This window comes from Citrus clementina, unplaced genomic scaffold (genome assembly GCF_000493195.1).
Source record: "Citrus clementina cultivar Clemenules unplaced genomic scaffold, Citrus_clementina_v1.0 scaffold_3, whole genome shotgun sequence".
NCBI classification, from domain to species: Eukaryota; Viridiplantae; Streptophyta; class Magnoliopsida; order Sapindales; family Rutaceae; genus Citrus; species Citrus x clementina.
The window spans coordinates 3,048,382-3,071,719 of record NW_006262339.1 but is presented as its reverse complement, the minus strand read 5'-3'; the positions used below and the strand labels follow the sequence as shown (position 1 = coordinate 3,071,719).

Here is a 23,338-nt window from a genome sequence, read left to right as displayed (position 1 = left end):
ACGGCGTAAGAAACAAGTTTTTCCCCTTCCCCATTTAAAATGTACTAGGAAAAAAAAATCCTCCACTTGTTTCATTTGATATTTAACTAAGATATCATCAATGCCCCAATTTGTTAGCTAACGCATTCATACATTTTGCAGCTAAAAAGAGGGGGGACATGTACTGAATCCCCCAGCGCCTATTTTATTTTTATTTTACAATTGCTCCATGCCTCCACAAACCTTGGGAACAATACCAGTTTTTAGCAAAAAGCAAACATGTATATCTTCCCAGATCTCAAATGGGGCATTAATGGAAGCCATCACTCATGCCGGAACAGGGTTTCTACCAGATGAAAGTTGCAAACTAGCTGTGTACTCTCGTGCCCACCCATCATAATGTAGTATATCTTCTAGGGAAGGCGAGGACACCAAGTCTGCCCGGTGCTTATCACAGGTTAACTCCACAACCTTGAAAATATCCAGATAGCTAATCCTGAATACAAGCGGATATTATATGTTAATATATTTTCAAAGAGAAGATGTTACGCTCTCAATTTTATAATACTAGCTATACTAGAGCAACCTTTGAGAAGAATTGTAACTAAAATAATATCATTTAAACTTTTGAGCATATCACTGTGCATGGAAGAAAAATGTTTAGTCTCTTCCCTTTTCACAGGCATGGACTGGTGAACAATTGTAAGAAAATACATGCAACCAAACAATGTGAGACATATTTTGAGAAGTTAATATGGCAATCAAAATCAATACGAAAAATGAATTTCAAAAGTTATTTCGTACTAATAACAAAATAAGAAACTACGAAGTTTTGGGAATCATGCAGCATAGCTTATGATCATCAAGCATTTTTGGGTTCTATGGCATGTTCCTTGTTAAAAGATAGAATCACACAACATTGAAAAACCATGAAACAAGCTCATCAAAGTCTTTAAAGTGCAGAAAGTAACGTTTTCTATCAGGATAAAAGATACATACTTTCCATCGACAAACAACTCTACTGCTTTCTCATTTGCTGCACTAAGAACTCCTGTCATGGTGCCTCCTGCCCGTCCAGCAGCATAGCAAAGAGTCACGGAGGGAAATTTTGCAGTGTCAGGAGCCATAAATGTCAATGAACCAAGCCTGCATCATCCCTTTCAATTTTAGTTGCGCGTATGAGAATGACTCTCCCGCATATAAAGACACACTAAGAGATTATTTTAAACTCGTACATGAAAACTCCTCCCAGGAAGTGGATTCTTTAAGAACATTTGTTTCAGATATAAAATAATGGAAAGAGAACAATATAAAAATACATGCAACCATCTTATTTGTACATTCATTAGTCATGAACAATAAGTGAAACAGTTAATCAAACTGGTCATTGGGATCACTGTTCAAACATATCATACTGATATGTTTAAGCAGATGACAGGCATACTTGGTACGCAATAAAGTGAAATATCAGCAAATTTTTCTTGACACCAGAACCTTATAATGACACAGAAAATTCCAACTTGGAATGTAAACAGTCATTCCTAGCTAATTTCAATGAAGATTGTGAAATGCTTGGGTTGAATTTGGGTCACTATTGAAAGTAAAACTACCTGCCGAAGTATAAGCAGAAATTTTCTTATTTTGAAACATACCACAAGGATTTTGGTTTATCTATTTCATTTTATTGTTTTCTACAAAGAAAACAAAAGATGTTTAAAACCATAATTTGACAGGGGAAAAAGCCATTTACTTGGCAAGATCAAGCGGAGGCCATGTCACTTCAGAGCAGTAAATTCTTTCTGGCCAAGACATTGTATAAAGAAGTGGTATGCGCATATCAGCCCACCCCAGCTGTCCGATAACAGAAGAATCCTGAAAAGACATACATACAAAGACAGGGATAAGAAAATAAGAAACAAGTATAAAAAGGCATATGGAGAGTTCACATCATCTCAATATCACTGCTACTATAAACTAACAAGCAAGTCTGGAAAGAGTAAGACCTGTGTTTCAATCATTGAATGAAGGATAGACTGTGGATGGATTACTATCTCAATATTATCATATCCCGCTCCAAATAGGTAATGGGCTTCAATTACTTCTAATCCCTGTCAAATAATAAGAGTGAGAGGGACTTAACTCAGTTGCAAATTTTATAGTGGAGACATCAGATAAAAACAAACCTTGTTGAAAAGGGTAGCAGAGTCTATTGTAATCTTTTTCCCCAAAGTCCAGATAGGATGCTTCAATGCATCAGCTACTGTAATTTCTTTCATTTTCTCTACTGGCCAGTCTCTGCCAGAAATTAAATGAACAAATATTCAAGAAGCTTATAGTTATACACCCCATGGGTAGAAGGTTTTTAAATTTTTATACATGACCTAGTGGATAGAATTAAAATTCCAGAAGAAGTGGCATTCCAGACTTGGTCATGATTTTGTTGATGAGTGAGATCAAATATCCATCCAATATTGAACGTTATAGTTGAAAAAAAAAAATCTAGGGAGTAAATGGATGAGGATATCTTAGTGAAAAAAAAAGGGATAATGTGCAGAATAAAACTACACACAACACAAGTAAGATTAAGACCGAAGTCTGAGCCTCAAGTTTATTGATGCCAATAAAAAGGAAATATGCCTGAAGTTTTAAAGTCAGGCAATATGAGTTATTTGTGTAAAGCAAAATAATGTTCTCAACATAAACCTTAACCAATAAGATTAAAGAGTCTAACAGGAACCAAAATGCCAAACCTGGAGGCCCCACCAGATGCAGTTAAAATAATACGCCGAAGTGCACCCTCAGGCAAGCCTTGAATACACTTCAGAAAGAAGATTTGAAACTTTCTATAGTCAGACGATGCAAGGCAAGAAAGATAATCACCATAGGAGATATATGTTAAATGCATAATTGGCAATAAAGTAGCACAAATCCACTGAAAGAATCTATTATTTACATGCAATCAGTAATCAATGTACATATTTTCATACCTGAAATACAGCAGAATGTTCTGAATCAGCTGGAAGAAATTTTATGTTATGCTTGTGAGCTAGAGGAAGGATAAACGGGCCACCAGCAATCATGGTCTCCTTGTTGGCCAAAGCTATGTCTTTCCCAGCTTCTATCGCAGCGACTGTAGGCTGTTAAAAGAAAAGAGAAGAGAAAAAAAAGAGAGAGAACTTTCAGCCGGCAAATTCATGTTTTCCGATGACTGAAATCTTTGTTAATTAGCTTCTACTCTAATACTCAATCCGGAATTCCTAGAAAGGGAAATCATCAACAAAATTGTGGGACTTGCCTTTAATCCCGCACAACCTACAATCCCAGTAACTACAGTGGCAGCATCTGGGTGCCGGGCAGCCTGAAAACAATGATGTTTTCGACAATAAGAAGTTGTTCAGGCAAAAGAAAGGAGGAAAAAATGGATAGATGATTCGTACCTCAATAACTCCCTGTTCTTCAGTCATAATCTCGGGCTTTTCTTCAACATTAGCCAAAGCCTCTTTGAGTTCATCAACTAATGACTCATTTCTGATAGCCACTAGTTGAGGTTTGAATCTCTTCACCTGTAATATGCTAAAAGATCAGTCAAAGGTTCAAGAGAGCTGAAGCCACAATACTGATAGGTAGCTTATAATCAATCATTATCATGAAAATTTACAAATAAAGTTTTAGAAGTTCAGTTTAGTAAACAGTGTCATTGCAAGTTTGTACACTATTAGAATAAAATAAAACCAGAAAGAGAATGGAAGTGATTGGTCACCTACCTGATCAGCTAGAAGAGTAACATTAGAACCAGCAGCCAGTGCCACAACTCTGAATTTATCTTCATGCTCTGCAATTATGTCCAAGGTCTGCATGACGATAAAATTAGAATAGAATATAGATGATTATTACTATTATTATCGGCTACCACTACTTTTTTAAGTACCTGAGTTCCAATAGAACCAGTTGATCCAAGCACTGTAATCGGCTTTCGACCTTCCCATGTCTTTGGACGCGACTCGGCAACAGCTCTGCCTGGCCACGCTGACGCTGGAGGACTTGCCTGACCTGAACATTTCACTCTTCTCCCAAACGTCGCCGTACCATTATCCTTGTTCCTCTTCGTCTTCGACCAAATCCCGCCTAATTTGTTAAAATAAATAAATGAAAATTTTAAAAATAAATCAAATCCTTCATCAAGGGTTTCGAGATTGATTTTGGAGACTGAAAATAATTTTAAAAGCTTAAAATTTAATTTAGTATTTAATAATTTTTTAAAAAAATTACTTTATAAATTTTAAAAGGGAGGAAGAAGTAAGCTTTTTAAATCTGTTTTTACGCACTTTTATACTTAATATAATTTTATATATATCATCACATATGTTATAAAAATTTAAAATTATTTTTATTAATTATGAAATAAAATAAAATTAAATAAAATTAAATTAAAATTAATGATATAAAATATTTATTATAGTTATTAAATTATTATAAGTACGTAACAACAAAATTATATATATATATTTATAAATATTTAAATAAATTTTATTTAATATTATGATCAATTCAATTATTTATATTCTTACAATAATTTAAAAATTAAATTTATCAAACACTATTTTTAAAATTCACAATCCTTTTTAAAATAAAATTTACTAAATATTTAATTAAAGATTCTGTCATTTCTCAATTTGTTGAAAGCTCCAAACACCTTTGTGACTAATTATCGTACTTGTGCTAAAATTTAAAAGCAGCATTAAGTGATAAAGACGCCTAGATAAGTACTTGGGTGATACCATAATTTTAACTTTTTAAAATTCCAAAATTACCCTCCACAAATAAATAATATATTTAAATTAAATTCTTTTATATATATTCTGTCTTTTTTTTTTTTTGCATTTGAAAATCATTCTATTTGAATAATTATATCGTTACATCCTCATCTACATAATTTATCCATTCAAAATTATTTTTATCATAATTGAAATACAATTTATATTTTACTCATTTTGAAGACATTTTCAAAATTGCTTTATATACTTTTTATTTAATAATTAAATTTTCACAAACTGCTGTATAAATTTTAATTGTATACCATTGGATTAAATCTAATGGTATACAATATTTTTGCTAAAGAAAAAAATTAAAAATAATGTTAAACAATTTGTCAACCGTTCAAGAGGTGGAGAAATGTTTGTAAAATAATTGTGACCACTCTTAGAGTTTAAAGTAATTTCATTTAAATAACATATTTTATTTATAATTACTTTTTAACTCTCCTTTAATTTTGTATTGTGATAATCTTTTATAAATAAATCTTTCAAAATCTATTACCATTAAGTATACAATATAATATGAAGTAGGTTATTTAACACAAGTCAAATAAATAAATTGTAATTGCAAAATTTATATATGATACAACACTAATAAAAAACACAACTAAGTACATATATTTAAGTAAACGACATACTCACATCAATAAACTCATTTGTGAGATTGCTTGTAACCTAAAAACTATTTGATCACTCATGTTGTAATAAATTTAAAATCACATATTAAAATTCTCATTATTTTATATAATACTAAGGAACATTGTATAATTGATCATGGGGTATATATTATTTTTAACACCCATTTAATGTACCTATTCTTTGAACTCTTTGTTTATCATATAATTAATATTCTTACATGATAGGAATTTTAAGTTTTACAAGCCTATATATTTTCATTTTATTTTCAAATATCACTTTGTTAATTTCATAAAAGTTAAATCTAATATATATTCCTAATGAGTTTTAGTTTATGAATTATGAAAGATTATTTTATTGACATCCTTCGATTGTAATAATAAAATTTTATGTTACTAAGAGTCATTACTTTTATTACGGCTATTACTAATGACAATGAATAAAATATTGCCTCCAATAATATTTATGTGGAAAAAATGGGAAAGAAATTTTTTTTATATTTTTATTTACATGATAGAAAATTATCCAAGCCTTATAAAATTTAACTTTCACAAGCTTGTTTTCATTTTATTTTCAAATGTCACTTTGTTAATTTCATAAAAGTTTAATCTAACATATATTCCTAATTAACTTTAGTTTATGAATCATGAAAGATTATTTTATCGTTATTCTTTGATTGTAATTATAAAATTTTTATGTTACTAAGAGTCATTGCTTTTATTATGACAAGTAATAGTGACAATAAATAAAATATTACATCCAATAATATTTAATGACAAAATGAGAAAAATTAATTGTATGTTTTTATATTTCCATTATAGAGACATGGTTTAGGATACTTTAACTTAAAATTTTGACACAATATTTGAGCCATTAATATCTCATAGTCTAATGGTTAATATTGAAAGTCAAAGTATAATTTCATAATGTCATATCCTCCACCATTGAATTGCATGAAATTAATAGTTTAATTTTTTGTTAAAAATTTAAATCAAAATATTTCTCACTATATATTTATATAGCCATATATATTTTTCATTGGTGAATAAAATATTTCTCATTTGTTGTAACTCATAGTATTACTAATAAAACATATATAAAATATTCTATTACAATGCCTTCTATTATCATTATTGTTTAGGTATTAATGGTTTGTAATTAAATTCATACAATACAAATTATTATAAGACTTTATGTAATATCTTTATATAAAGTATTATTGAAATAACATTACTTGTTAATTACATTTATTTTAATGCTATTAAATAAATTTATAATACCAAATGTAAAAGTTAAAAAAATGTAAAATTGTAAAGTAAGAGAATTAATACATAATAATTTTAATTCCAAAATTACTTGTATTTCTTTCATTTTTTGATGATTTAAAATATTTATCAATTGATTAGATAAAAATAATTTAAAATATGAAGAAATATCACAACTTGCAGATTACTTGTTACATTATTACTTATCCATTAAAATTAAATTAAGGGTGAAGATTCTAATATTAAATCCAATGACCCCATTATTGATTGTGGGATTTTTTTAATTATAATATACATTTTCTTTTATCAATTAATTAAAAATAAAAAAAATCTATGTTTACTTGCAACATGAAGATTACTTGTTATGATTTAAATAGCTAAATTTTTATTCACTATATCAAATGAATGGTAAATATGAAAACCCTAACATCCAAGAGTCCACAACAATCCTATTATCAATGTTGTAAAAACTCATAAAGTACTATAAAGAAATCCTAAACAAAAAATTCAGAGAATAGGTATGTTAAATGAGTGTTAAAAATAATATATACTTCATGATCAATTATACAATGGTCCTTAATATTATATAAAATAATGAGTATTTTGATATAAGATATTAAATTTTATTAAAACAGGTGTCATCAAGTATTTTTTAGGTTACAAACAATCTCACCAATGAGTTTATTGATGTACCTATGACATTCACTTAAGTGTATGTATTTAGTTATATTATTTATTAGTGTTATATTATATATAATTAATTTTACAATTGCAACTTATTTATTTGATTTGTGTTAAATAAACTACTTCATATTATATTTTATACTTAATGGTAATAGATTTTGGAGGATTTATTTAAAAAAAGATTATCACAATACAAATTTAAAGGAGAGTTGAAAAGTAATTTTAAATAAACTATGCTATTTAAGTGAAATTGCTTCAAACATTAAGGGTAGTCACAGTTATTTTACAAAATTTCTCTACCCTTGAACGGTTAACAAACTGTATACTATTATTTTTAATTTTTTTCTTTAGAACAAATATTGTATACCATTAGATTTAATCCAACGGTACACAATTAAAACATTATTAATGATGTAAAAAAATTACAACATCATAAAGAAATCATTTCTTTTGCTTTTTTAACTAATATTTTCGTAAGTGGGCACAGGAGATTGAATTTTTTTAAAAAAAAAAATTATAGATATGACGTTATTTATTTTTTATTATTCAGAAATAAACATAAAAGATTTTGTTATATCGGCGCCTATTTGAAAGGTAAAAAGCAGTATTGGATCAAAGGGGTTGGTTCCTAAAGCCTTGGGCGCTGGCTAATTATTTACCTGAGAGTTCGCGGAGGCGATGATTGGACCTGGTGGTATCCAAGAAGGACAGAGCCTTGATTTCGGTTGGGGACACCAAATTCAAAGCCATCGAGCGTTACAATTTTTTTATTTGTTCTTATTATTATTATTATTATTGTTATTCACTTATTTGTATGAGGCAAGAGTTTCGGTTGAGAGTATCATCAAGAGTAATGATACAGCCACAAACTCTTGTACAAATTTATTTTGTACAAACTGACGTGACATTAATTCATTGGTTGAATGAAAATATAAATTAATAAAAATAAATCATGTGGGCCAAGTGATATTTAATTCAACTAATCTTATCATGCCACATCAGTTTATACAAAATAAATTTGTACAAGAATTTGTGGCTGTATCATTACTCGTATCATCAATATATAAAAAAAAAAAAAAGACTGAATGAGAAGAAAGGAAAGACGAGAGATGCTGACAAAAAGTGTTTGTGTTGTACGAAATCGTTCAGAATCACATATTAATGATAAGGCGTACGTTTTATTTTAATTATCCCCTTTTACGGGAATTTAAACTTTTATTTGTGGTTCTATAACAATCCAGGGAATGTGATTAGGTCATTAGGTGCCACGCGGCAGCATGTGGATATGCCGCGAGGCGGAAATGCTAATCAGGTCACAAGATGTTGCCATGTCAGTCTTTTTCGCACGTGAACATTATTGCAAAATTTATGCACATCTTTTGTTTTTATTTGGTACGCTCTGTTTGATTGATTAATACACTTGGTCCAGAAAATGTATATATATTATGGACCTGTCTACCTTACAGATTCTGTAACATACGCACCCAATGCATGCACCACACCTGTCCTGCATATGGAGAAAAAGCGTGCAATTGTTTTTGTTTGGTAGCTAGCTAACCAATCAGGAGCTGGCTAAGTTGGATCTGTATGTTACAGAATCTGTAACTTAGCCAGCTCCATATATTATTATTATTATAATTTATAGATGATTTCTGTCGTTATTGTCGTGTAATTTGATTTCGTTTATTGGGAAAATACATTTGTTTGGCAGAAACAGACTGGTTTCGCTTCTTTTTTGTTTTTTTTGATAGTATCACTCTGGACGTGTCTATGGTACAGATTCTGTAACAAACATCTTCCGTCATCCCACCATCCGATTTTCTATTGTTTAGTTTCTCACTCCACATCCAACGGCTGATGCTGCGGTCTGTAGCTTACAGATTCCGTAAGCTAGTCAAGTCCGTATCACTCCTATAAACTGGTATCGTTTCTTCTTTCAATTGGAAACCAAAGTGCCGTGCAACTTTTTAAGCCTATTGGCTGGTAATTCCGTCACGTGGCCAATAATATTGAGTATAATTGATTTTTTCTCATTAGAGTCATTTTCGGGTCCTGTATCTATCTCTAACTCCATGACTAACGCGCCACTTGGCTGTCTGAGAAATTTTGGCCGGGCGTGACATGATAATTGATAACATCGCTCTTCTATTATACTGCCAGAGTATTCCAAAATCGATAAGTTATCGGGAGCAACTGAAATCATTTCTGATGTTGCGGAATGAAAATTGCTACTCATATGTTTACTATTTTTTTTTTTTTTTAAAGGAATGGATTTCATTCAAAGATCATTAATGATCAATAATACAATGCTAAAAGAAGCATAAATACAGGATCATATCCAGCTTAAAATTTATGCCCACGTCGAGTTTAAATAAAATAAATAGGATAACACCTTAGACTCGAGCTTAAAATAGATGCATCATCTATCAACCATTATAAATAATAGAAAATAAAGAAAATTTCCTCCCATTAAAACCACTTAAGTACCAGAGGAATTTCTCGAGACTGATCTATCCCACCTCAGCTAATGTACGTGAAACCTCTTCCAATTCGATAGTAAATATGTGTTCATATCATCCCGATATGAACACTGACATAATCATGATAAAAAAAAAAAAACCTAAAACAACACCATCTTCAACACCGAAAGAACCTCAAGAACAACAGATGTACAACATCCAACCACAAAAATCTAAACAAATCCAAAAACAAAGATGCAATGAAAATAAAAAAGAAAAAAGAAAAATAGTAAATCAAAGAAAATTATACAAAATAAAAAAAACAAACTTAAAAAGACAGAAAACAAAGATCCCAGCCGAAGAACTAAGCTCCTTCCCTGGTTGAAAAATTCTTGTTGACTTCTAGGACAGCTGCTTGAGGGCAGTGGCTATTGACTACTATCGGTTAGGACTTCAAATTGTATTCCGGCAACGACGACCGAAAAAAGTCAATTAGATGAGCATATTTAGACACTTTAAGGTCAATGGGAGCATTGGTGGTGGCAGTGATTTACCCGCAATGGTGAGGCTACTGGTTCAAGGCAATATAATCAGAAAGCGTTAGTTCAGGTTTGGTCGCTAGTGTGTGGTGACTGCAGCGTGCTTGATAGATGGTTGTTTCACCGGGGGGTGCTATTAGTTTTTGTATTTTGTTGGTTGTGTTTCAAGAGAATGTATCATTTCTTAAAGATGCATTGTTAAAAAATAAGCTTTCATTTTCTATTTCCCTTTCAACTTTACCACTCATATGTTAAAAAGGAAACTACTCTAATTTTATTGAGCTTTCATTTGGAATTAAGATTGAAATTCAATAAGTTAATTATTTCATAATTTTTTAATAAAAATAGTATTTTGTAAATTTAGTAAAAGCTACTTATTTCATTTAAGACAACTTTTAAAAGTAAGTACAAACTACTTTTTATAAGAGCTTATTAAATAAGCCATCACACATTTTAACGTTTCTATTATAGTTTGACAAAAAAATAATCATGTCCTTTTTTTTATAAACCCTAATATATATACCATTAGATATCATATTACTACAATAACTACTATATATTTTCTCTAATATTAAAATTTTAATCTAGTAAGTTCATATTTTTTGTATTTTACTTTTCTTTTTTTTTATTATAAAAATCAATAAGGCTAGCATATGATTACGTAATTTTTTTTCGAACTACGAACACTTTTACACGAAAGCTAACTCTAAATGGCTTTTAACGTTTAATATATTCTTTTAACATTTAATATATTTATCTATGTTAATATTTTATGTTATTATCAATTATAAAATAGGAGTTTTTATTAATCATAAGGCTCTTTAAAACATTGACATGACCTCCCTATTTATATTAGGAAAACATACTTTCTCATATTAACTCAAATAGGGAAACTAAATTAAACTAAAAATAAAAGATCTAAATAAATACCATAATTAATGCTAATTAAAATATAAATATAAAATTTTTGAAATAATTAAAATCCCAAAATCTTCTGATAATATCCTACATCAAACATCAATCAGAAGTCAATTAGCACAAGAATGATTTCAATGCTCAGGTGAAACTATTAGTAGATATTCTAGCTAATCATTAGATGTTATTTGTTTATGATAATAGATATAATAAAGCCAGAAGATCCTACATTCAAGGAAGTTCCTAAAGAAATATTGAGAGATTCAAGGTATATGCCCCATTGTAAAGTAATTAAATTTTCTTAATTTTTATTTTGCAAAGTTACAAATTGGTAATGAATATGTTTTTATGTTATTATCAAGATTGTATTAGTGCTATCCCTTGAAGATTAAATGCCATATATTGGCATAAAAGGAATACCAACTTAAAATATAATGGTTGCATATAATTTTGATATGTAATTTAGTTTCGCACTTGTAGGTTAGGAAGGCAGTGCACACGATGCAAGGATCCTTTTAGCAACCGTTATAAATCCTAAAATGAATTTTCTAAAGTCTCCCAAAGGTATTCTACTTTTCTTTTCCCTTTTTTAAATATTGCTTTCTTAAATATATTTCTTTATAAAGTATTTATGTTGAATTATAGTTTATATCTTTTAAATATAATGATGCAAATACATATATTTTTTACTCAACAAGAAAATATTAGTTAGTTGACATGGGATACCCCCAAATTAATGGTTTTTAGATCCATATAAAGGTAAAAAAAATACCACCTTCTACCCTTTCGTCGAGGTAATAAACCCATAATTTTTCAAGAAATATTTAATCATGCTCATTCATCTCGTAGAAGTGTTATTAAACGCACATTTAGAGTATTGAGAAAAAGATGGAATATTTTGAGAGATATGCCTAACTATCCATTTACCAAACAAGTGAAAATAATCATTGCAGCCACGACATTGTACAATAATTTAAGAAGGCACGCACAACGTGATCTTTATTTTGACAACATTGAAAGTAATTATGGTTTAATCTTTAATAAAGGAATAGTAAGAGAAAATGTCATTAAAAAAGAGTATCATAATAGTAATGCTCTAGATCACAGGACATAGAAAATTTGATGAATATTATTGTAACAAGTTTAAAGTGAATGCAATGCAAGTTACTTTTTATTTTATTTAGGTTATGTATTAGTATGAATTTTTATCATATTTTAATAGATTATGAAGTTCGTCAAGTTTTATTCAATTTAGTTTTTTATTTCATGTAATTTTATGTATTATAAAAAGACAAAAAAGGCATAAACAATTTATGAACATAATATAAAAAACTAAATGGTAGTTTAAACTTATGTAAATTTTAGTTATTGTGAAACAACACAGCACTTTTGTAATAAAAATTTACCAAATATACGTACTCTACTTTTCAAACTTACTACAATTGCAATAATTTAGACCTTATTTACCTATCTTATGTTGATGGCATCTCTGAACTCACTAATTTGGACCTTATTTGGGACTGTGATTAAAACATTATAAATAGCTTATTTATATTTAACAAAAATAGTATTTTTGATAAAATTAGCTTATTTATATTTGACAAAAATAGTATTTGATAAAATTTTCAAGACCTACTTATTTAATAAATTTCTTTGTTGGCAAGTACCCCACTTTTAAAAGAAGAAAGTTAGTCGGTTTTTATCAGCAACTTATTAAATAAGCTACCACGTCTTTTTAAAATTTTTATTATAACCTCAATATTTTAACAAAAAGATAATTATGTCTTACTTTTTGATAATCCTAATATACTAATAAAAGTCAATTTAAACTTGTGTTTATTTTAGTCACAAGGCAATTTATTTTAGTCATTGTATAATAAAATTGTACTTTTTTGTATAAATTTTTTTATCAAATGCTTATACTCAGTTTTTCAAACTCATAACAACCACAACAAGATAATTTGTCAAACATAACTGTTTTCTTAATCAACAGCTTATCTTATCCGCACAACAAAAGAAACTTATTCCATTAATCACCGCAATCCCAAAACTCACACTTAGTATCATGCAATTCTACATTGAAACTAGAACAACATAATCTAATTCCAGATGAAGCCTAAATTAAAATTTACCATGACCTTACCATTCTCTTCTTTTGGACTCATTTTGGCTTTATGGTACATCTGTCATTGCTTTTACTCTCGTCTCACTCCAACTTTATGCTTAGTTATGAGTCAATGATTTGACATTCAGAGCTCTTTTTTAATCATATTTATCACACACTATAACTTGAAAAACGGAGTAATAATATAGAGATCCTTGATTTCTTAAATGTTCACAAATAAAGATATATCTTTTTCATTTGTATTAAATAGTTATATGACCACTATTATATAGAAGTCCAGTTTGGTAATATGGTTGGATAGCTATAGGTTAAAAATCACAGCTGTTAAATATTTGGTAAACGTTTGTAGATATGATTTGCGCCTAAAATATATTTACTACACACACACACTATTTATAACTATAGTTTTTTTTTTTTTTTGTGGCTTTTAAGCCACCTTATCTCAATACCAAATGTGACTTAATAAAATTACTTTGAAAACTATAACATTGCAATTGTGGAAATAATAAAACTAAGGAAATTATCAATCATCTATCTTAAGTTACACTCTTATAAAAAAAAAATTCAAAAGTTTGAATTTACTCAATTTTCCTATCCTTAGTTTGTAATATTTATCAACTGTCCACCAGAGCGTTAAGTGCCATTCATAACTGATGAAGTCATTAGGGTAATTTAGACATTTTAACATGCTCAATATTGTAAAATTACCAATCCTCCACCATAAGTTTGCTCTGTTACAAAAAATACTATAAAATTTAAATTTGTTCAATTTCTCATCCTAAGTTTGTAATTTGTATCAACTATTTACCAAAATATTAATTGTCGTTTATAAATAATGATGTCACAAGGGTAATTCACAATTTCTATTAGGTGTTTATGAAATTGAATTTAAGGATTAGATTGATTGGATGTCTATGAATTAATGTTGAGGGTAATTTGTGGATTGAGTTTGATTGTGTAAATTTGCAAAGATAAATTATATTTTTTTAAGTAAGGAGGAAATTAGAGTTATAAGAAATCAATTTTTATTTTTATATTTTAAACTATTATTATTATTTTTTTAGCATGTTAAATGTTTACAGTATCATAGCCACCATTGCAACTTATCATTGTTGTCGATGCCTCTTTTGCTAGCCTCATGGATAGTTACAACCACCATAAGACACTTCATGGGTAGTATTCAACTCTTCATAGCCTAATGCATGTTTTTGTCAATTATTGCATATGGTTGAATGATTTAGTGATGAAGAATTTTGGTGGTGAAGGATTTGATACACATCCTAACTTGATTTTGTAAACCCTAAAAATTTATAGAAGGAAAAGATAAGGAAGAAGATAGATATGTTTTATCTTGTTTTTGGTTTGATTGGTTAATGAAGGTTTGTTACAAATTTTGGTTAGCGATCAAAATCGTTGGTGGATTTTGTTATGAAACAAAGAGCTTGTTGGGTTTACTAGGTTTTGATATTTTATTTTTGTTTTTCTTTTTAATTTAATTTTATTATATATGGCATAAAAAAAAAAGCTCTTGAATTCAAGGATAAAATGGTCATTTTACTTAGATTCTATTGAATATCTCAATAGTAACTTAAGATGAAAATTTTAACAAATTCAAATTATTGTAGTAGTTTTGATATTACGATAAACTTAAGCTGAATGACTGATCAAAGCATTAACTGATCATTTCCCATAAAACTATGTTTGAGGCGTAAGGTCCTTTTTTTTTTTATTTTTTGGCCGGGGGGGAAGGGGGGGTGGGGGGGAGGTGTCTTCCTGCGTAGACCAATTCGATATCAATCCGAATGTTATTGCCCACTCCAATATTACATAGCAAGAGGGAAGGAATATATCTTTCTTCCATATTGGAGCTGCCCTTCTCAATTGCTGTGATTGTTTGTATAAAATGAACAATTTCAAGCATTCTGGCCATTCAGTCTTTCAAATGAAGTTGAAACTAACAACAAAATATTTGCCATTATCAAACCTCGGCCGATATAGACGCGTAAAGCAAGCCCAGCCTAAACATTGTTAATACATATAGACCTTTAGCTCTAAACCAGCGATATTTCTTTGCACTACAAAAAAACATTTTTTTCTTATCTTCCATTTATTTGTGATTTAAAAAAATATCCCTTTTTCCTCTATACTAAGAGAACACCAACAGTCAAATTGGTTAAAAAATGCATTCATACATTTGCACCTATAAAATCGGGGACACATACTGAATCCCCACCTTATATTTATTTATGGTACAATTGCTCGATGCCTCTTTAAACATTGACGAGAATACCAGTTTTTGGCAAAAAGTAAACACATCTCTCTAGTTCTCAAAGTAGGGCATCAATGCAAGCAGTCATGCTGGAACAGGGCTTCTACCAGATGAAAATTGCAAACCAGCTGCATACTCTCGTGCCCATGCATCATAATGTATTATATCCTCTAGGGAAGGCGAGGTTACCAAGTCCGCCCTGTGCTTATCACACGTTAGCTCCACAACCTTGAAAATATCCAGATAGCCAATCCTGTATCCATGAAGACACTATATTATTAATATATTTTGCAAGAGAATATATTATTAATATATATTAAGCTCTCCAATTTATTATACGAGCAGTACTAGAGCAAGCTTAAAGAAGAACTGTAGTTGGAAATTACTAGAATGATATCATTTAAACTTTTGATCATTTCACTGCACAAGAAAAAGTTTCCCTCTTTTCTATTCATGGGCAGGAACTAGTAGAGATCAAGAAGTTGACAATCTAAGTCAATATGAAAATGAGTGTCAAAAGTTATTTCCAACTAATAAGCAACTATGAATTTCGGGAGTTATGCTGCATAATTCATGACCATCTAGCCCTTTTTTTTTTTTTTTGGGTTCTTGTATTTTTCCATTTTTTTCCCCCCTCTTTTTTCAGTTGCCATGCCCCTCACTCCACATCATCCCAAAACAAATCAAACCACCTTCAAGGTAGGTGTGGGGGGTTAGACCCTTGGCCTCTTGCTTCCATTGCAAGATTCAAACCAATTGGGTTGCCCCCTTGGATACAAGCATTATTAACGTGATCTTTAGCACGCTCCTTGTTGAACGATAAAATCACACAAAATTCAAGGAAAACCAGGAAACAAACTCATCATGTCTTAAAACTTAACAAAGCAATATTTTCTATCAAGACCAGGGATACATACTTTTCATCAATGAACATCTCTACTGCTTTCTCGTTAGCTGCACTAAGAACTCCTGTCATGGTGCCTCCAGCCCGTCCAGCAGCATAGGCAAGATTTACAGATGGATATTTTGCAGTGTCAGGAGCCACAAATGTTAATGATCCAAGCCTGAATCATCCATTTCAATTTTAGTCACACATCTAAGAATGACCCTCAGCATAGATATAAAGACACACAGAAAGATTGTTTTAACCTCACACATGAAAAATCCCTATAACAAGAGTCTTCTCTAAGAACATTTGTTTCAGAGATAAAATAATGGAGGCATAACAAAATAAAAATAATTGAAATCACCTTAATTGCATGCTCATCAGTCATGAATAATGCAAATGAAACAATTAAAAGTATTGGTCACAGGATCACTTTTCAATCCATCCATGTTTTTAAGGCATGCCACTTCTAAGAATATATTATTTTAGAAATGTAAGGATATTGATTTTTTTCCCTCCTATTTTAACCTTAAAGGTAGGGCTGCAAAGCCTTTTTTTTCTTTTCTTTTCAAAAATCCACCTCCCCAAGATTCAAGCATAGGTGACCATTACTGGAATAAGATTTGTATTATCTATGAATTAGATTTATCTCAACAAAAAAACGCATATTTCGATACACTAACAGACAAAAAACTGTGTTTTTTCAATGTATTGAAATCTGTATTTTTTTTGGATTTTAGTGACGTCCTCAGTTTAACAAAGTGAGAATGTCCTCACTAGGAAAGGAATATATAAATATATATATATATATATATATATATATATATATAGAGAGAGAGAGAGAGAGAGAGAGAGAGAGAGAGAGGCAGGTCATGAATGAATAAAAGAATGATGTCTTGACTACATATCTTGCTTCCTTCGCTCTTTTATTCTATTTCTTTCTGTTTCGTTTCTCACCATTTCTAGTAACAAGTGTCAATAAATAGACGATTGTGAAATGCTTGGGTTGAATTTGGGTCATTTGAAAGTAATACTGCCAGTGTACGTAAAGCAGAACTTACTTTTGAAACATAATCACAAGGAGTTTTTATTTTATAAAAAGGAGACAAAAGATGTTTAAAACCATATTTTGACAAGGGAAAAAACCAGTTACTTGGAAAGATCAAGGCGAGGCCACGTCAATTCGGAGCAGTAAATTCTTTCTGGCCAAGACATTGTATAAATGATTGGTAAGCGCATATCAGGCCAACCCAACTGTCCAATAACAGAAGAATCCTGAAAAGATATTGATGCAAAGACAAGAGATCAGAAGGCAAGAAACAACTATCAAAATTTACACAGAGAGTTCATGTCATCTCAATGGCACAGCTAACGTTATCTCAATGGCACCGCTGCTATAAACTAACATGACAACTGGATAGAGTAAGACCTGTGTTTCGACCATTGAGTGTATGATAGACTGTGGATGAATTATTATCTCAATATTATCATATTCGGCTCCAAATAGGTAATGGGCTTCAATTACTTCTAAACCCTGTCAAATAACAAGAGTGTGAGGGCCTTAACTTATTTTCAAATTGTACAATGGAGAAGTCAGTTGAAAACAAACCTTGTTGAAAAGGGTAGCAGAATCGACAGTAATCTTTTTTCCCATACTCCAGTTAGGATGCTTCAATGCATCAGCCACTTTAACTTCTTTCAGTTTCTCAACCGGCCAGTCCCTGTCAGAAATAAAGAGTAACAAATGTTAGTCAAGCTTCTATGTAATGCACCCAATGGATAGAATCAAAATGCAGAAGTGGCGGTTCAAAATTCGCCATGAAAATGTTGGTGAGTTAGATCAACTATCCTCCATTATTCAATGTAAAATTTAAAAAAATTATTCAATGTAAAATTTAAAAAAAAAATTGAAAAGGCATAAATGGATATGGGTAATGTGCCAAAATAATAATAATAATAAACAACAGAAGTAAAAATAAGACAGAAGCTTAAGCCTGAAGTTTGTGGATGCAATATGAGTCACTCATGTAAAACAAAATAATGTTCCCAATGTAGATTTTCACCAATAAGATCAAGGAATCTAACAGGAATTATGATCCCACACCTGAAAGCCCCACCAGATGCAGTTAAAATAATGCGCCGAAGTGCACCCTCAGGCAAGCCTTGAATACACTGCAGAAAGGAGATTTTACACGTTTTATAGTCAGATGATGCAAGTGCAAGAAAGATATTCACCATAGAAATACGTAAATGCATAACAGACAATAAAGTACTACAAATGCACTGAAAGAATATATCATTTACATATAATTCTACTGGTACTCTGTAATCAACACATAAGTGTTCATACCTGAAATATGGCAGAATGTTCTGAATCAGCTGGAAGAATTTTTATGTTATGCTTGTGAGCTAGAGGAAGGACAAAAGGACCACCAGCAATCAATGTCTCCTTATTGGCCAAAGCTATATCTTTTCCTGCTTCTATCGCAGCAACTGTAGGCTGTTAAAAAAATAACAAGAAAACTTTCAGATGGCAAATTCATGTTTTCTGATGACTGAAATCTTGGTTAGCTTCTACTCTACTACTCAATCTGGGATCCATAAAAAAGGAATTCAATAACAAAATTGGGGACTTGCCTTTAATCCTGCACAACCGACTATACCTGTCACCACGGTGACAGCATCTGGGTGTCGGGCAGCCTGAAAAGAAATTCAAAACAATATCTTCTCAATAATAAGAATTTGTTCCATCCGTGTAACCAAAATAAAGGAGGAATTGGTAGATTCCTACCTCAATGACTCCCTGTTCCCCGGCCAAAATCTCGGGCTTTTCTTCAACATTAGCCAAAGCCTCCTTGATTTCATCAAGTAATGACTCATTTCTAACAGCAACTACTTGAGGTTTGAATCTCTTCACCTGTAATGTGCTAAAAGATTAATCAAGATTCAAGAGAGCTAAAGCTACAATATTGATTTTCAATCTACTCGATCAAGTTCATTAAATCAACGCTTTGTTCTCCTAGATGTGAACAAATAAATTCAACCATGATCAGAAATAAAATTTTGCTGATTCAAAGTTGCTAACACTGTGGAACAACTTTCTATATGTTAAAGATAAATAAATAAGAGGAAAGTAATTTTCTGGTGGTGTTTCTCCAAAACCCATGTTGCTTATGTGACATAGGTGATAAGTGATAGTTTATCATCAGTTATTACCATGTAAATTTACAAAATAAAGTGATGAAGGTAAGTTTTGACCATCACAGTGCTAAAGAGTGAACTTGCAAGTTCTATTGAACATCACGAAACAGAAAGCTTACCTGATCAGCAAGAAGAGTTATATTTGAACCAGCTGCCAGTGCCACAACTCTGAATTTATCTTCATGCTCCGCAACTATGTCCAACGTCTAGTTAATAGACACAAATTAAAAGGAGAAATATCAGAGGGTAGGACAGTAACCATTCACCTCCTTTGGCCCCTATTCCTTTTATGAGTTTTAATTTTAGCTGCATAAAAATGGTTTGGTCCCATGACTTATTCCTGTTTTTGGTTTTTTTAGCAACTTTAAATAGCACAGGGATTGATCTTTTAAGGAACTCTTAGTTATCAGAAAACTAGAACATGTTAGTCTAATTGATGCATTTTTATACCATTAGTTATACTTTTGATGTCTGGATGGTTTTAAATTTGAAGTACCTGAGTTCCAATAGAACCAGTTGACCCAAGCACTGAGATTGGCTTTGGACCATCCCAAGTCTTACGAAAAGTCTCTGTAACAGCTCGGCCTGGCCATGCAGGAGGAGGTCCCTGAGCAGAACATTGAACTATTCTACCAAACGTCGCCGTTGCATTATCCTTCCTCTTCAAAGGAAACCCACCTAATAATAAATAAAATGACAGCAAAAAACCTTTATTTAATTTCATTCATTCAAATAGATGAAAGCTCGGACACATTAATTAACACAATCGCCACCAAACAAAGCTGACAGACATTAGAGACACGTACACCAACTCAAATATCATAGCGAAATTAAGGGAATTGTTGGTAACTGCTTAATTTAAATTTTCGAAAGTACAACAACAGCCAAGCTAAACTCCGGTCTGGGGCTCGGCCAAATTAATAATATTATTTTTCACCAATTAAAGCCGTAACATCTCAATTCTGAACGCGCGCGCACACGCACACACACGCGTACTCTTACTGAATAAAATTTGAACTCAAGAATGTTTGTAAGTAATGAATCTGAAACCTGAGAGCTTGGGGAGGCGATGATTTGACCTGGTTGTCTCCAAGAAAGAGAGAGCCTTGATTTCAGCTGGGGACTGCAAATTCAATGCCATCAAAGCTTTAACAACCTTTTTTTTTTCTCCTCTTTTTATCTCTCTCTCTCTCTCTCTCAACACAAGTTTCAGTTCGGAGCAGCAATAAAGAAATAATGAAAGAAGAAGAGGAGAAAGTGACTTTAAAATGTAATTCGTGGCGGTGTACGAAGTTGACCAAAATTCATCATCATCAACAGCATTGTTATTTATGGCTTCCCATTTTATTATTTATCCATTTTTACTGCAAATTCTTAGGTGCCGTCCATAACAGCCTAATTGGTAGTAAACAAATTTGGAAAATGAAAAGTGTGTGATGAGAATGCACGTGGCAACACGAGGATAAGACGACGAGAGCGGCAATTGCAATGGGAAATCACATTGGTGGAAAGGTGAAAACAGAGAGATCTCGCCGTTTGCCAGGTCATTAAATCACCCCTTACGACGTCGTTTCCATAATGGGCATGACTGCATGAAAGGATAAATTAATTAACGTCTGTATATGGTGGTAGCCGCGTTTGATTCCACTGCAACGCGTCCAAATTTTATGTCTTTCGAGTAAAGTAGTGTTACTGTTATTGTTGGGAGATTGTTCTGATACTTCCATAATATTGAAAAAAATTTGTCATTTTTCTAATGGAGTGGATTTTTTTTTTTTTTTTTTCAAAAAACAGTATTGAATCGCACTTTGCACAAAACAGAGACTGAAACTGACCCAAAGTGAAATTTCAATGCGTAATGGTTTGGTAGAATTCATTTTTGGATTGAAAAAATATTGGGGCATCTTATCCTCATAGACTTTAACAAGATTCATATTCGCTCATGTTGGCCGTTTCTGATCTCTCAAGTCTCAACTACCCGTCTGAGAAATTAAAATATATTATTTGTAATTTTTGCCATGAAGATGATAATTAAATTAATAGGGTCTTGACCAACAAAGTGTTGGTTCCACTGGCAATGAAGTCCCCTTAAGCGGTTTGATTGGGTTTACTCTCCAGTTCGAGTAGCAGGAAAATCATTTTTGTTGGGAGAACCTGTGCCTCTCGGTTCGAGAGGAGACTTATAATCTAGGTTGTGGTACGAGCTTAAAGGTACCTCACACAATTAAAGCCCTCCCCAAAATACCTCGTGGTCAAAATAAAAAAATTAATAGGGTCTTGTTACCTTACTAAAGTACAACACCTTAATTAAATAGAATGACTGATCCACATGAATTCACCTTCAATCACTTGTTTTATCGGGATTGTATATTACAGAAATCGTAAGGTAGCCAAACCTTAAGGTCTTACTACCTTACAACATCTGTAAGGTACAACCCCTAATAAAATGGAATGATTGACTCACATGAATGGGCTTACGTTGAGTCACTTATTTTGTTGGGACTGTACCTTACAGAAACTGTAAGGTAGCCAAACCATATTTAATAGGTTCTTGCTTACATCACTCTTTCGTAACGATGGTATAAAATAATCTCTTTTTATTGGAATATCATAATTACATATAGTTTTGTCACTGGAATAAAAGAGTCAAAATCGACTGCTCTGATTCAGCGGCCCTTGTATTTGACGGCATCTCTAAACTCGCTGACTTGGTATCATCCTTAATGAAGGATTTCATTGCTGCACTTTGGCTGTAACTTGCAATCTAATATAATAATAGCACCGTTGTCCGAAAAAATACAATAATATAATATAATAATAGTACCAAGGAGGCCACCATTGACCTTTCCTGAAATAATCAAAATTTCAAATTTGGTTTCTAATATTTTAAAGTTTTATTTTACAACATTTTCAAGATTACTACAGACAGAAACTGGAAACACGCGTGCTGGCCCTCTTGGTCTGGTACGCCGGTCGTTAGTGTCCAGCTTGACTATAACCCCTCCCCACCTAACCAACGTGAAAAACATACCGCTATTTTTACGCCGTCCCTATACTCTTAATTAATTTCTTAATTAACAATGTTTAAACAGAGACACGAGATTAGGTAGATGAATTTCAAGTCAACGAGAAATGTGTGAAAGTTTGAAAGAGAAAGCTAGCTACGGAAAGCAACCATCACAAAATATAAGCGTGCAAATTAGACTCTGCAAGAGTAAGATGATGAAACCAAAAAAACAAAAAAAAAAAAAAAGGAAAAAGAAAACATAAAAGTCCAGTTACTCATGAGAAAGACTAACCACCGTCGTGCAGTGAGTGAGAATGTGGACCACGATTAAGAATAGCTTGCACTCTAATGGACTTATGCAATACTAGTCCATGATACACACACAAGGCTTGCCATCATGAATTAATGGTTCAAAACCTTATACTCTCACGGGAAGTAAACAGTTGAGTGCATTATTGCACGAGTAAAGTACATGATTGATGTGGTAAGGAGCACATTGTTTCACATCGATATCAAATATTCTGGACGATTATTATCATTCTTCTGAGTATACATTCAG

General features: G+C 31.5%; 2 protein-coding genes across 3 annotated transcripts in view; both read right to left on the bottom strand.

The window, feature by feature from the left end:
* Positions 1-217: 217 nt before the first annotated feature.
* Positions 218-21,156, bottom strand: LOC18047371 (1-deoxy-D-xylulose 5-phosphate reductoisomerase, chloroplastic). 2 transcript variants are annotated; one of them, XM_024189544.1, is made up of 12 exons: positions 20,823-21,156; positions 20,269-20,450; positions 19,892-19,978; positions 19,363-19,488; positions 19,209-19,271; positions 18,922-19,071; positions 18,676-18,743; positions 18,181-18,292; positions 18,001-18,105; positions 17,725-17,846; positions 16,603-16,749; positions 218-475 (listed from the first exon to the last, which is right to left on the bottom strand). In XM_024189544.1, exons 1-12 carry the CDS (start codon positions 20,911-20,913, stop codon positions 307-309), a joined length of 1,422 nt encoding a protein of 473 aa, XP_024045312.1. In that variant the 5' UTR covers positions 20,914-21,156; the 3' UTR covers positions 218-306. The 2 variants fall into 2 exon arrangements, with proteins under 2 accessions (XP_024045312.1, XP_006439818.1); XM_006439755.2 differs by lacking the exon at positions 218-475 and adding an exon at positions 15,365-15,938 and having other exon boundaries at positions 20,823-21,152.
* A 1,245-nt stretch (positions 21,157-22,401) lies between these two features.
* LOC18047370 (peroxisomal membrane protein PEX14) overlaps positions 22,402-23,338 on the bottom strand; it is a 4,911-nt gene continuing 3,974 nt past the window's right edge. The window contains exon 14 of the mRNA XM_006439751.2: positions 22,402-22,522. Within this exon, the coding sequence (XP_006439814.2) occupies positions 22,402-22,522 (121 nt within the window). The remainder of the gene's footprint in view (positions 22,523-23,338) is intronic.